At 26.5% G+C, this 15675-nt stretch overlaps 2 protein-coding genes across 3 annotated transcripts; one reads left to right on the top strand and one right to left on the bottom strand.

The window, feature by feature from the left end:
• Positions 1–2039: 2039 nt before the first annotated feature.
• LOC112601363 (arrestin domain-containing protein 17) lies at positions 2040–11687 on the top strand. Of its 2 annotated transcripts, none has more exons than XM_025348955.1 (6): positions 2040–2185; positions 9059–9175; positions 9400–9617; positions 10224–10409; positions 11023–11208; positions 11450–11623. In XM_025348955.1, the coding sequence occupies exons 1-6, from the start codon at positions 2065–2067 to the stop codon at positions 11621–11623; spliced, it is 1002 nt and encodes a 333-aa protein (XP_025204740.1). In that variant the 5' UTR covers positions 2040–2064. The 2 variants fall into 2 exon arrangements, with proteins under 2 accessions (XP_025204740.1, XP_025204739.1); XM_025348954.1 differs by having other exon boundaries at positions 2065–2185; positions 9400–9620; positions 11450–11687.
• Positions 11688–12331: 644 nt separating this feature from the next.
• Positions 12332–13671, bottom strand: LOC112601354 (peptide deformylase, mitochondrial-like). The gene is made up of 5 exons (XM_025348939.1): positions 13465–13671; positions 13200–13379; positions 12910–13077; positions 12713–12833; positions 12332–12646 (listed from the first exon to the last, which is right to left on the bottom strand). The coding sequence occupies exons 2-5, from the start codon at positions 13359–13361 to the stop codon at positions 12456–12458; spliced, it is 642 nt and encodes a 213-aa protein (XP_025204724.1). The 5' UTR covers positions 13362–13379; positions 13465–13671; the 3' UTR covers positions 12332–12455.
• Positions 13672–15675: the final 2004 nt, after the last annotated feature.

Here is a 15675-nt window from a genome sequence, read left to right as displayed (position 1 = left end):
ATTTTTCATATTTATAACTCACTTAAAAATTAAAAATATCGTAAAAAACCAATAAAAGAACACAGATAATGTTCTTACCTAAAAGTTTGATAATAGATCAATTCACTTCAACATCAAAACTAAAAGTACACATTGAAACTGGTGAACTCAAATTTGCCATATCGTACGTGTGTAAGAGTGTAAGACGGAGACAACACATACGGGTGCTATGTCCTCTTGATTAAAAAATTGAAAATAGTTACCGAAGTATTGTGTCACTGAATCAACTTGGATCTCAATTAATATTATTATCAATCACGACTTCACTAGTACAATAGCACATTAGCACTATAAAATGGCTGTTACATTTTATTATTTAATTTTTATTAGCAGTCAGTGTACTGTGTACTCAGTATTTATTATGGTTACTTAAATACCTATATTTTAAAATCATTTATATTATTGATTAAATAATAACTACATTTTGTCTTTCGCCAAACTTTTTGATTTATTGTAAAATAATAATCTATTTTAGAACGTTGATCTAATTTTGTTTCACATATTTTACGAAATAATCTACTAGAAAAATCCTAACTACAATCTGGTCATGATAATTATACAGACGACATTACTTGATTACTGTCATATTCACAACATCTGCAATACTGAATTGGGCGTGTATATCTATTGCACACACACACACATATAACAAACAGATACACTACAAGTTAGTCTATAATATACACAATATATGCAGGTTAACCTATTAAGTATAGGTCCGATACAGTATACACCACCTACCTATTAGATACAGAGTGATCATCAAGCATGCTCATATACTCTTTTTATGCTTTTTGATAATACATTTATTTAGATTCCTAGTTTTATGATTTGTAATTACCTACATAATAGATTTTCATATACAAACATATAATTTCATACTGTTTATAAGGGAAGTATTCTCTGACAAAACAAACTTCTTTTTTTCAAATCAGTTTATTTTTATTGTATAATTTTTTTTGAAAATGTTAACGATTTAAACGATTTAGATGCTTTAGAAATTAGAATTATTACTTTCAAACATATTTAATATTACATACCTACAAAATCTACTATAACTACATATCCTACTAATTATTATACAATTTAAAATCCTTAATAATGGGCCAACATAAAATATAATAAAGTCTAAAGATTGAATATTTAATCATTGACCAAACTTTTAATGGACTAAAAACAATTAATAATACCTACCATATTTTCTAATTATACCTTTTATTATTTATATTATTCTTATAATATTTAAATGTATTAACTCTGAAACTACTCGTTTAAATTTTTATTATGCATCAGTACTTAAAAAAAAAAAAAACATTTAAAGTACATATTAGACAATAAAATTTGGCAATTCTCATTTGAAAAACTCATTCCTTAAATGTTATAAAAAATATAAATAATTTAAAATGTGGTCTTTAAGTAAAAACTTCATCATTAAATAAAAGTACAGGGATAAAAATAACAACACCACTTAGGATATATAAAAAATATAAATATTTTCAAACACAATTTAACCTTTATTTAAATGTTCTTAAAAACTCTAAATCGAAATTTAATTACATATCATAAAAGAATGTTCACATACTACGCAATGTTTGGTGAATCGCTCTGTATAATCGATGATGGCCAGGTGTCGAGGGGAAGGACCGGTCCTAGGTCGTGGCGCGCCGTTGTAGTCGGCGCGCAGACAATATTACCTACCGTGCAACGCGTATGATGACGATACGCGCCTCCTCCAACCAGCAATAATAATAATAAAATAGTGAACGCGTTTTGGTGCTCGGAGGATGACGTGCGAGCGTTCGCTGGTACTCTTCGTTCGTTACGTCAAAATATTATCTTAGTCGTCTGTTATAATTCTTGTAACATTGTGGTCGCTGTTAATTAGACGAAATATTAATAATATAAAATGTATGATAATTTATTTTCTTATCGCGATATACAAAAATAATTATTATCATAGTGAGGTTAACCGCCGTCGAGTAGTTTTATTTCGCTATCGCTGGACGTAAATATCTATTTGTCATTATGTCCAGAAAACTCGAGAAATTCGTCGTGCTGTTCGACAACACCAACCTGTTATATTTCCCGGGTCAATTTCTTAGCGGCAGAGTGTTGGTGGAACTCAAGGACGACACGCAGGCCTTGGGTAAATAATAAATACAACGCAACAATAAGACAATCAGACATTGTCATTGCAGACGAATTATTTTTTGTACCGTAAAGTCGTTAAGTATATAATAAGTACACCATACTATCATAACTACTGCAGGTAGATGCTATGTAATGATAATACATATTAATATATCATATGATATACAGACGGGTAGGTGTAGGTCTGTATAATATTATCGTTTTTGTTAAATTTTTAAATAGGTACTATTAATTCGTGATTTTATATCTAAAGTAAGTACAAAATATTGGAAAGGACTCAATTTTATTTTTACGATATAAATTATAGAGGGACATATTATCTGTTATCTTTGTCAGCTACGAAAAGTTAATAAAATATTTTATGATAGGAAGCTAATTAGGTTTGTTATTTTATAAAATAAAATGTATTCTTTATAAAAACTTACTAAATAATTTATGGCAAATTTGCGGTTCCAGCTGAGAGCTCTTACCGAAATATTTTTTTTAACACATGTATTTAACCACCTACATATTTGTTTGAAATAGAAACAAAAAATATTTTCACAATTATGAATAGGTAATAGTACATTAGAACCGTAGGTATGATTTTCTCGTAATCTCGTCTGAAGTAATGTAAGTACTTTCCGTCACTCAGCCGATCCAAATTTATTCAAGTATAATGTGTGTGTACATAAAAAATCTCTGTAAGTATAAATATATATATTATTATTTATAATAATATATAATATGTGTTGTAACAGCGAGTGAAAGTGTAGGAATAATATTATTTTCCTACCAGTTGGTAGAGTAGGCGTAAAAAAAACCTGCAGCCTAGCACACGCCTCGTCGACTCATACTTACATATATATAAACACATTATAAACATGCACACTATATATATTGTATAGGTACCTACTACCTATATGATATTATTTAAATGAATTATTGTGCGCGTCTTTGTTTTCACTAGTACTGTCATATTAAACACCGTCTTGTGTTTTGCGCTGTGATCACGGAAACCGAACATTTTATCGACATAAAACTTTCCTTTTTTGATAAGATTGGAGAATACTTATATAGTTATATGTATAAATGCGTGAAAATTTTCTGCATAGAAATTCATCACAACCACAAAATCCATATCTTAAAACATTATAAATTATGTTATAAATTTATAATTATATAATTTCCATATTTGAATAACTTATTTAATCATGTTTGACATCTGAATCTTTCGTTTAGTATACCTACTGACAAAATTCGAAAATTACAAATTCCCAAAAAAAAATTGTTGTTTGAATAATAATAAGTCTTTTGAACGTATAAAACAAAAATGGTATACGTACAAGTGGGTACCTCTATGCTGTATTATAGGTGTCTAGTGTATCACTACTATGCGTGTGTTAATAATTTAAATTCAATGATATCTATGTGGTTATATATGTATACTAACTCGTAATTTTATACGAAAAACGATTCTGAACAGAAATAGTGGTCAGTATAAAATATCAATTATTATACTTCATGATATGTTTTTTTTTAGAGCTATTAAAGCCACTTAATTTACTTTTACTATACTAGTTAGATTTATATAACTTTTTCTTGGATAATGTAGAATTAATATTGAATTATAAATATATATATATTAATTGCTTTTATATACTTTTAGATTTTAAGTTTCAGTGTGAACTACTTAAAAGGTATTTTGTATTAAATTCGTAAAACTTAAATATAAAAAGATAAAAAGTTTTTATAAATTTTTAATTAGGTACGGAATAGTATTATGACAAAATCACACAATTTTAGTAAATTTTGATTAGATGTCAGTATAAACATTTTTTGAATATTTCAAGTACCTAATACCTATTGGTTTTTTAATAACAAAAATCGTTTGAAAATAAATAGGTAGTTATTATACATTTATACGGATGAATATCCAATGATAGAATCTTCAAATTTTCATAAAAAGTAACTTGGTTTTTGGTAGAATTTTTTTTATATAGATTAACTAATTAAAAACCTTGTATTCAATTTTTAAATGTTAAATATAAACAGAAAATTTATATTATTTCTTACTACAAAATCACTTGTGTTTTTCAAGAATTTCACGATTTTCTAAAATGTCTAAATTTAAATTATTATAAAAAATATTGTAAGTATTAATTTTCAATATTATTTTATTGGAAAATGAACCACTTATTAAGAACCTTGTATTAATATTTTAACCATTTTCACCATTCATAGTTTTAATTATTATTATTGTTATTATTTAAAATTTACCATGTATAGAAAATTACAATATAAATAATCGTTGAAATATTGTAGATATTTGTCTTTAAATTATTACAAAATAAAGAAATCAATTTAATCGAAATGTGGTTTAGCGTAAAAATTCCTGTTTTTTCTTAATTGTGTGTTTTCCCCAATTATAAAAAAAAAATACTGGGCATTTTAACTTTGACCTCACTATTGTACAAAATAGATCCTATTTTCTATCCAAAATCACTTTCAATGTTAAAAATCCAAGCTTATTGATGACTTATTGTTTACTCATTTACAAAAAAACACACATATCGTAGAATAAATTAAATAATAATATATTATATATACGCATATATATATGTATATTTTTTAAATTTATAGAATAATGTAAGTATTTATTTAAAATTAATTTTAAAAAAAATTTAAATATTTTTACTGCATTAAAATCCTAATCTAAAACGTAGATTATTATATTATGTCTAAGTCTAATTACATCCAAATACGTCCTTACAGGCAGATATGCGATCATTTAAGTTTCAAATCTTGATTATAATATCATATGTCCATGTTCTTTGCAAATATGGATGTATATTATGTGGTGATGGTGTGTATCTGTCGAAAAATATCATTAGGAGTACGCAAGTACCTATAAAACGTATTATGTAGGCACAAAAATTAGATTTGGTATGTTTTTCATTTTTTCGCATTTTACCATCTATAATACCTATAGATCAATAATAATATATACATATGATATATCTAAATCAGTGGTTCCCAACCTTAATTATTCTACACCCTCTTTGTAGATTTTCAAAAACCTCGCGCCTCCCCTCCTTATAGATTGAAAAAAATTATAACTTTTTTGTTTACTTTACATTTTCCAAATAAACTATATAATATTCGGAAAGACTACTTTTTTATTGATTATAGTAATTATAAAATATAAATAATTGTAAATAATATAGTATTATAGTGGAATTTTAAATATAATAAAATTTGATAAATAAAAATTCTACTTTGTGATGACTGCTTGCGCCTTCCCAGCGATGTGTATACGCCCCCCAGGTTGGGAACCACTGATCTAAATTATGCTCTTCCTGCGCACACTGAAATATTTTAGCTACAATTCATTTTTTTAAACTGTAAATATATTAAAAACAAAAATTAACAAAATTTTCATCTTAAGTTATTTACTACATCGCCCAAAAAGTAAATTTCAATATTTAGGAACTATAGGGTGTAGATATTATATACGGTTATACATGTTATATATGTATATATAATTATATACTATCCCGTTTACCTGTTATCTTACGAAAAAAAATTGTAAGTTGATATAATCTAATTAATATTTAACCTTAATAATGCATAATAAAGTAATTATTTGGCATAAATCTTTTTAATCTTTAAGCGAAGAATAACCAAACAAATATATAATCAAACATATAGTATTATATAGGTGGTACCTAATTGTCTATAAATAATTCATCGTAGTTAAACCCTCATATTATACATATATTTAATAAATACCATAAAATATATACCTATGTCATAATAAGTTCTGAGGCATGGCTAATATATTGTAGTGGTAATTTATTGTCTGTTGCTTTTTTTTGACCTTCCTAAAGTAACGACAGTAGGCCATCGGATGGATAACGTGAAAATTGACAATGTCGATATCACTATCTTCTGTGGAAATGTATAGAATATAAATAGTCGTATGATTTTAAGTTTCTGTCCTTGAACAATTTCAACAGCAAAATCAAAGTAAAATAAGATTTTTTTATTTTCAACTGTGATCCTAAGTAAATAGTAAAAAGAAAGTATCAATCAAAATATCAGATTGATAATGATAGTTTTAAATTAGTTAATTTATCGATAAATAGATACTCACCACTAAGATCGTCAAGTAAAACTATACTAAGCAACTAAAAAACAATGATTGTAATATTTAAATGAAAAAAGTATTTATTTAAATTATAATATCAACTTTTTTTATGAAACTGAATATTACAAAAAATGTACTTGATGAGAAAATAATGTTTTCTGATTAAAAGATAAATAGTTAATATACATTTCTATACATTTTTATGTCCTACACTGCGGTTTGATAGACTGTTGTAGGCACTTAATTATATTTTTAGGATAAAATATGATATTTTATGGCCATCTACTGAATCTAGATAAATAACATAAAATTATTTAGCAACATTCCAGCATTCTATAGAACGATGTGAAACTTACTAAATTGTGTTTAACTGCACCACAATTTTTTTCTATTGCAGTCTGTAGTTCTAATCTGGTTAAATTAAGACTAAAACATGTAGTTTAATATATTATAGGTTATGAATTACAAACTTTTATTTTAATTTAATTTATTACAAAACTTGCGAATCACAGCGGTATCCATGTGTCCTACATCAAGACATCTAGAAATTGTTTACCTAGTTTATTGTACATACCTAGTACCTTTAGGTACCGCCAACAGTGGCCAGTCGGTATCCATTATTAAATAATAAATAGATATTTTCTTATTCACGGAGATTATTTATCAATATTGTCCTAAATACCTGAAATACTTAACTAATTGGTAGACGAAATAATATGTACACGGTATAATAACCTACGAAATTCCAAGCAAAACAAGGTAAAATAAAACATCTGTTATACCATCCATCCATGCCGTTGAAAACGTAATGCAACATTATTTTGTATGCAATTTCACTTAATTTATTCGTACAATTTTTATCTCCACCTATAACATATACAAGTCACAAAACGACCTTATTTTGAAATGTCAATTTATTTTCATTCGTTTCGAAGCAGCGTCGCCATTAATATAATTAGTTGAAGCACTTACTCAGTACTTATAGATAGGTACATCTAAGAACGGTAATATACAGTCATCCAACAGTTATAATAATGGCAAGATATTATTTAGTTGTTGACTGTTGTAAAAGTATATATCACCAAGTCATATACTACACGTCTGCACGACTGTTCGATGCTGTTTGAGGCTCGTTAACAATTTAACGGACCAATCAATGAGAAATTAAGTGATTGTACAATTCGGTTGCATAATTATATTATTATAATGATTAGTGACCATACAATAAGCTACAAGAATGTTTGAATGATTCTATGACAAATGTATAGTTATAATGATTTCTTTTATAAATATAACCCCAAAATTGAGATCCCGCACCTCTATAAAAAAAAATTATCCAAATAATTTTATGATAAATATTTTGTGTTAACAATATAGTATCATATCCATACAACTTCAAAATTAATTGTGGTATACAGTTTAAAAACAAACGAATAATATAATATTTTTAGTCATAATAAATTATTACGTTTCCATTAATATGAATAGTAGTATGTTAATAATTAAAAAACAAATATAGTTTAATATTTTTAGTTCCTAATACATTTAATATAATATATATTATATTAATAATGCATTTACATTAAAATGTAGTTATAGTAGTAATATAGTTATATGTAGTATACTATACTTATTGGATATAATGTTTAAAAATTTAAACTATTTTACGATACTAACAAGTGTCATAGTTTAGAGAACATTTTTGTTAATTATTAAATATAATAATATGCCATATAAAATAACCCAAAACAAATTTTAGATCAACAATTTTAAAATAAGATAATAAAATAATTACCAAGTTATTATTACATCAAAAACGTCAAATATGATCTTAAAATAATAAATAACTAAAAATGCACGTATCGAGTAGGCACAACTTGGAAAGTTTGATAAATAAAATTTTGATTTTTGAGTAATAAGTTCTGTAATAATATACTAAAACTACAGAACTACAGTGTAGTTACGCAAAAGGGTACCACTAAATATTACATTAGATTGATATTGAATTGAAATGGCGTTTGCGTTTGTGTGAAATGAAGTAGATAATCGAAATAAACATTCTGAAAAAGCTTCATATGTTTAACCTTTAACCTCTACGGCATGCGCGTGCGCAATAAAACTTGCCTACTTTTTTAAAATAACAATATCAATTTTCTACAGATTCAGATAGACAATATCTATTAAGCTATTGTGAATAAATAATTTTTTAATTAGGTACAAAATTAACAAAGTTAGTACATACATGGCTGACACCCCAATAACTATCTAAAAACCGTGTAAAATATAAACATTATAAAATGTAAACATTTTACATTCTCACCCCAATGCTTAATCTATACGCATAGTATCAATGAGAAGAAATAAAATATTTTATTATTATAATAAAAATAACTACAAAAGATAATAACCCAGCATACCTATAACAATTTAACGATTTACGGAACATCACCTCAGCGGGTCAGCCGTGACTATATTCGACGAAATACACAACTTTATACATATATAAATATATTATGTCAAAATCACAAATTGTATAACTTTACAGTGGTATTTGTAATTGAAAGCTATAAATTTGTTACGGTATTATGCATAGCGATCGGCCTATCATTGCAACAAACATAAATATCATTAATATTAATAATATATACAATAATCATACACGTTATTATAAATATATAAGCCTATCAACGGATTAACGGTTTGATATGTAATGTAATATTTTATTTATTTATGAAATAGGCTTACATTTCCACGTCATTGGCGAAGGAATAGTGCGATTGAAAAGCAAACGACGTGAGCGGATTTACGACAAGGAAAACTACATAGATTTTAGGATGAGACTTCTCGGAGAACCGGGTATGTATAATTAATAATAAAGATATAATGACAACAATTTTTTAAATTATACAGATTCCAATAAATGTATTATATTAAGTATGATTTCCATAGTCACAAAGGGCATATTATAAGTTACCTATTAATAAAAGATCACAGCAGACCCGGTAGATCACATTTCGCTTTACCAATGCCATTATTGTAATGTACTATTTAATTTAAAATGTCGTCTATGTTGTGTGCAGGACAACCTCCGGTAATGCTCTCGCCGGGAATTCACAGTTTTCCGTTTAAACTGGGCCTACCACCGGGGCTACCGTCCACGTTCCTCGGAAAATCCGGCTGGGTCCAGTACTACTGCAAGGCAGCGCTCCGGGAACCCAACTCACTTACGCACAAGAACCAACAAGTTTTCATCGTCATGAATCCGATTGATCTCAACATGGAGCCGTCCATTTTATCTGTAGTATAACATGTTACACGCAATAATAATAATATAATTAAATTATAAATGTACCTATTGTACCTATACCAACATCGCCAGTGGTGGATTCGAGAATTATCCAATGACTTCATCGGTAGGGTAGAAAGGCAATAGAGCAATTAACCCTGTAGGAATTTTTTTGATATTTAAATTAAAATTTATTCCGTACATTAGAGTCCAAGTTTACATTTTTAAATTTGCAATGAATTAAATTAAGCATTAAAATTCTAATAATGTTTTAAAATACTTAAACAATAAATAATATAAATACATAATATATTGTCGCAAACTGTATACAATTTTTAAGAAAATTATAATTTTTTTTATTATTTTACCGTACTTACACATTTTAAAAATTTAAAAATACATTACATCCTTCAATTAATGATCCCACCAGATATGATGGTGACGTCCTTGTAAGTAAATAGGTTTTAGTGTAAAGCAGAGTGGGTGATAATTCCTAAATTGCCATCCTTCGAATCCATTACTGCAGATGTAACGTCACATATATTCCTTATTTCACTGACGACACCGATAAGATTTGATAGTATTTGTCTCAGCAACGATACATGTATTATTTTACAGGAACCGTTCCGGTGCGACATCGATCACAAGCTTTCAAAAGCTATGTGCTTGGGATCTGGTCTGGTCGAGTGTCAGGTATGCCTGGACAAGGGTGCTTATGTGCCAGGCGAGACGATCGAGATCACAGCCACGGTTACCAACAACAGCAAAGTTACCATTAAATCGACTAGAGCTACGCTAACGGAAGTGAGTATAAAAGCATATTATTATATCAATAAACATTCTGCCATGATTTAATAGTACAGGGCACAGAATCAAACAATACTTTAAAAATTAATAATAATATAGAAAAAATAATCATCACAATTATATGTATAATATTAATATATTATACACATCTATAAAAGACAACTACCTATTTATAAAAGTGAAACAAAAAATGCATACAAACTGTTTTATAAGTTATGACTTATGACTAATGGACATAATATATGAATGTTGTTTTTCTAAAAAGTATAACTGTGAATTTTTTTATTTTTTATCAAACCCTTATGTATAAAATACTAAACAAAATTTTATTCGCTACCAGATCCTTCAACACTGTAGATTGAGGCATTTTTCAAGTATATTATTTACACATTTCGTTTAAAAATAAAAATAATTCATTAAACAATAAATCACTCCAATCAAAATCTAAAAGTACTGCATTGTTAAATATAAATTATAATCAATGTACCTTTTGGTTGTATAGGTATACCCATTTTTTTTTTTTTTTTGAATGTATATTATATTGAATTCCAGCTGATTAAACTTAATTTTTACTTTCTTAGTTAAATAATTTGTTTTTAATGCATTTTAGACAATTCAATACTTTGCTAAAAGCAAAATAATACAATCGGAGACCAGAGAATTAGCTTCGCTGAAAAGAGACAAAATCAGACCTAATGAAATGGACCAATGGCACAATGAACAACTGTACGTGCCACCACTACCGCCTACTAACCTTCGTGGGTGTCATTTAATAAACATTCAATATGATATTTATGTAAGTAGAATAAAATTGTAATGTGAAAATAAATATTCAAGGTCATGTTCTTTTATTAGTGAAAGTATTTCTATAATTATTAAAAATAATCAAAAACTACAAATTAGTTGTGAAGTATTTGTTAGTGATCGAATTGTACTAATTTCTATCTAACATAAGACAAATAAAAAAAATTTAAAAAATATTTTTTAGTATTTATTTTTTAACAATAACAATTCTAATTAATTTTTGTACTTTATAGTTCATCATATCGCCGAATAATATGGAAAAGGATGTAAAACTACAACTTCCTATAATGATGGGTACATATCCATTTAGAACAGAAAATGGATCATTTGATGGAAAACTTGGGACCCATTATCCATCCACTTTGCCGATACTAAGACCATGGTTGGAAGAAAAGACTTTTAAATAATTAAATTAATTATTGAAAATGATATTTATTAGTCAACTAACAAATTTTCTTATTATATTTTAAACAATTAATATTAAATATATGTGAATTTGAATTAAATAATTTAATTTGTTTTACTTATTCCTAATTTTTTCAGATTAATTTTAAACTTTTTTCTCTGGAAATTGATATTGAGATATTACAACTATTATGAATTTATTGTTAATAATTCCATATTTTTAATGTAAAAATTAATTATTACTATATTATACAAATAAAACTATTTTGTAAGAACTTTGTACAAAATTCAATGAACATGAAACATTTTTAAAAGTAATTTCTACCAAACAAAAAATTATTTAAAATCAAATAATATTCCATTTATTACCTGATGATTTTTATTCAATATAATATTATATAATAATTATCAATTTTCAATCAATGAAGTATGGATTTTCTATACAAGTAGCTTTACCAAAAACCTACATTATTTAGCAAATTTATATCAACTAAACATCAGTAAATTATGATTTTATTGCAGTAAAATTATTGGCGTATACTTCTAAAATTAAGATTATGTTTTAAGTTTAATAATATTAAATATGTTTTATATTTTCCCAGTTGGAATAATTGAATAATCTCAAAGTAGTTCTATCACCATTTAAAATATGGTTTACTCAAAATTTTATATGATAAAACATTAATAAAATAACAATACAATGACAATTATTAATAATTAATTACTGACAAGTTATATTATACAAAAATATTAACTAGATAATCAACAATTTTAGTTCATTCCCATAAAATAAAGGACAATGGATTCTTAAATGTTTGACAATTCAGCAATTTCCTAATTTTCATACCTAAGTTCTACAAATCCTTGATATTGATTAATAGTTTGCCATCCTGTACAACAAAGACTATCTAGTACCATGCGATCACTGTACATCACTCCTTTTAAATGATCCATTTCGTGCTGAACTATTCGAGCAGTCCATTCTTTTGCATCTAAAGTTTTTTTCTCTCCATTTTCATCAATCCCTAAGATGCATTATATAAGTAAATTACATGAAAATCAATAAATATAGAAACGTGATATGATTTTACCTGTTAAAAGCACACGCTTGTATCTGGGTACATCAGCTGAATAACCCTTAAAGCTAGCACAGGATTCATTAAACGTAATTTTTTCATGATCCAAAACCTTAAGTTCCGGATTTATCCAAACCTACAATATTACCAAGTAGCTATTAATCAAATTTATAAGTTTGAAATGTATTTTACTAATCAGATTTTCAAATAACCTGATTTTCAACATGTTCCATTCCTTTAAATTTTATCTCTTCTTTACTGAAATAATGGGATGGATGCGGGAAATGAATAACAAATATTTGTAACGGTATACCAACTTGAGGTGCAGCCAAACCAATTAGGTTTGATTTTTTCATAAGTGATTTCAAAATATAAATGAGCTAAACAATAAAATAATTATCACTGTTAAAACAATAAAGCTCATTGCATGCACCAATTATTTATTGTCAATGAAAACGTTAAGGTAGTTTTCAAACGCTTACCGCTTAGCAAATATTCTTACATTATGTACTTCTTCAGTCCCAATCTTCTCTGAAGGGACCGAGAGTGCTTTACACCGCAATACTGGATCACCGATTTGTACTACATGACTTGTGTATGGTGGCTTCGGGTCTTTTGCAAGAAACATTCGATTGTAAGTACGTTTTAAGAATCGCAAAGCCATTATTTATTAAAAAAAATACTGAAACACGGGTCACGGACCATATAGATAAACGTCATTATATTATAGCAATTTTTTAATTTTATGTAAATTATATCAGCTTTACCTTTCTATCAAAAAGATCAACATACAAGCACTGTAAATTATTAATTATTGTCAATAATTTTTTTGGCCGATAATTTGGCTTCAAGAACTTCCACAGTTAGAACTTAGAAGTAACTCAAGTGAGATAATTTGAGTGAATGAGGCATCGGCACTCGACAGTGAGCATTTTAGTTTTAGATCATGTATAATTGTATAATATGATCCAAAGCTGATGAGCATGGGTGAATTTCAGTGATAACGTGACTGATAACCAATCACTACTATTTCATCCAGGAACACAAGTTGATATTTGATAAAATATATTAAATTGGTTCCATATCAGTATTTACAAATAACAGATTTATATATCATACTCAGTTCCAAATAGGATAACTTGCGTTCGTGCAAAGTGGACGCGGCTAACGAGCCACACGCTAAATGGCAAATACCAATACATCAAGGTTAAGCAGCACTTAGTCGCGGAGACTAGAGAGGGCTTACAATATTAGATAGCATAACCAGATATTATGACGTATGAGCATAACATTTGAAAATCATTAATCAAATATGTGTTATCAATTTCGTTTCATTCATGTCAAATGCGATAACTGATAAAACAAGAAATTATTATTAATGATAAAAAACAAATTAGAACACTATTCAAAATAAAAATAAATATTAAAGAAATAGGTACCTATCAGAATTCTGTTATAATTTGATTAACTGTCGTACCGAGATCATGAACGATTTATTTTAAACAATAAGTTACGGCGAATATCTTAGTATCCATTACAAAACTGAACAATAGACACGGCTAATTTAATATTTTTATTCGATTTAACATTTATTTTAATTAATTCCAATAACATTAACATATACTGTAACCTAAATTAAGATAATCATAAATCTGGGTACACCACAATACACTTATAATTAAATTGTGTTAGCTTATTAGTTATTACAATTCTAAATTATCAGAAACTGAACAGTACTGAAAATTTTTTGAATTGTCTAAAGAGAAAATTAAAATTTCTAAAATACTAAATATTATCATCCCTAAATATAAGAACAAATTCATAGTTGAAATAAGTTGAAGAACTATTTATAGTATATTCATTTTTTTCATAAATAGGAATCATTTGACAAAACGCAAAAAAATTTAAGGGTTGAAAAAAATAATTAATACGAACAATACTATTCATATTATACATGTGTGTATTAAAAACAAAATATCAACTTATTGAACCAATGGTTATAAATTTTTATTTTCAAGCATAGCTCAGTCAAAATAAATATCAAACTCCCTTAAAATGTTAACTAGTACTTCTTTAGATTAAATACTTGTACTTTCATAAAAATATAACAATTTTCAAATCATTAGACAATAAGACGGCATATCTATTTTTCTATTTTTTATTATTAAAATAAAAATAATTGTATTGGGAGTACACAGAAAAAAATCTAATTTCAGGTTATCGATTTAGTGTTTAAAAAGTATTAACATTTTGTTCATTGTACTTTTTTCACAAGTTAAAAAAAAAAAAATGCAAATACAACCAATAAGTTTGATAATTTAATCTTTTTTTTTATTATTAATTTGTATTATAAACTAAATTATACAAGTATTTTCTCCCAACAAAATAATTTACATGTTGCCCTAATAGAAAAAATAATTTTTACTTATCATTTACAAAAAAAAAAAAACTATATATACCTTTACTTATAATATATGTATATATTTAATAATTATTATCATATTTTAAGAATTAAGTGCGAGATCCATTTGAATGAACAAGCTACAGTGTAAAGTGAACTGTTTCTTTAATCTTGCTCAAACAACTCGCTTTAAAATAACTTAAACATTAGTACTTTGGAAGTGGCATAACCAACATTTTTATTCTTATAAAATCTGGGGACTTTTGAAATATATATATATAAAATGTCGTCAAATTCAGTCGTACAAATCAGAATGGCAAGCTCTAATAATAAGTAGTGTTAAGCCACTAAAAGAAATTTTAACTGAGTTTGAGAAAAAAAATATTTGTTCACATAAATAAATCATTTACAATTTTTATAGAGAAAAAAGTTTAACTGAAAATATCTCACAAAATTGTATACATATATATATTTATTTAAATAAAATAAGGAAATATCTTAAGCCAGTTTTAAATTTTAATATGATTTTGAGCCAATATCCAACGTTTTTAGTTACGCAATATAAAAATGAATAAAA

Source organism: Melanaphis sacchari, unplaced genomic scaffold (assembly GCF_002803265.2).
Source record: "Melanaphis sacchari strain LSU unplaced genomic scaffold, SCAv2.0 Contig77_pilon_pilon, whole genome shotgun sequence".
In the NCBI taxonomy this organism is placed as follows: domain Eukaryota; kingdom Metazoa; phylum Arthropoda; class Insecta; order Hemiptera; family Aphididae; genus Melanaphis; species Melanaphis sacchari.
The sequence above is the reverse complement of the archived record's forward strand: the minus strand, read 5'-3'. Positions and strand labels throughout refer to the sequence as shown.

Coding starts and splice junctions, on each gene's coding strand:
- LOC112601363 (XM_025348954.1), top strand. CDS start 2,065: ATGTCCAGAAAACTCGAGAAATTCGTCGTGCTGTTCGACAACACCAAC. Junction 2,186..9,058: donor GGACGACACGCAGGCCTTGG/GTAAATAATAAA, acceptor TTTATGAAATAG/GCTTACATTTCCACGTCATT. Junction 9,176..9,399: donor GAGACTTCTCGGAGAACCGG/GTATGTATAATT, acceptor TGTTGTGTGCAG/GACAACCTCCGGTAATGCTC.
- LOC112601354 (XM_025348939.1), bottom strand. CDS start 13,361: ATGGCTTTGCGATTCTTAAAACGTACTTACAATCGAATGTTTCTTGCA. Junction 13,078..13,199: donor GGACTGAAGAAGTACATAAT/GTAAGAATATTT, acceptor TTTATTGTTTAG/CTCATTTATATTTTGAAATC. Junction 12,834..12,909: donor TGGAACATGTTGAAAATCAG/GTTATTTGAAAA, acceptor GTAATATTGTAG/GTTTGGATAAATCCGGAACT.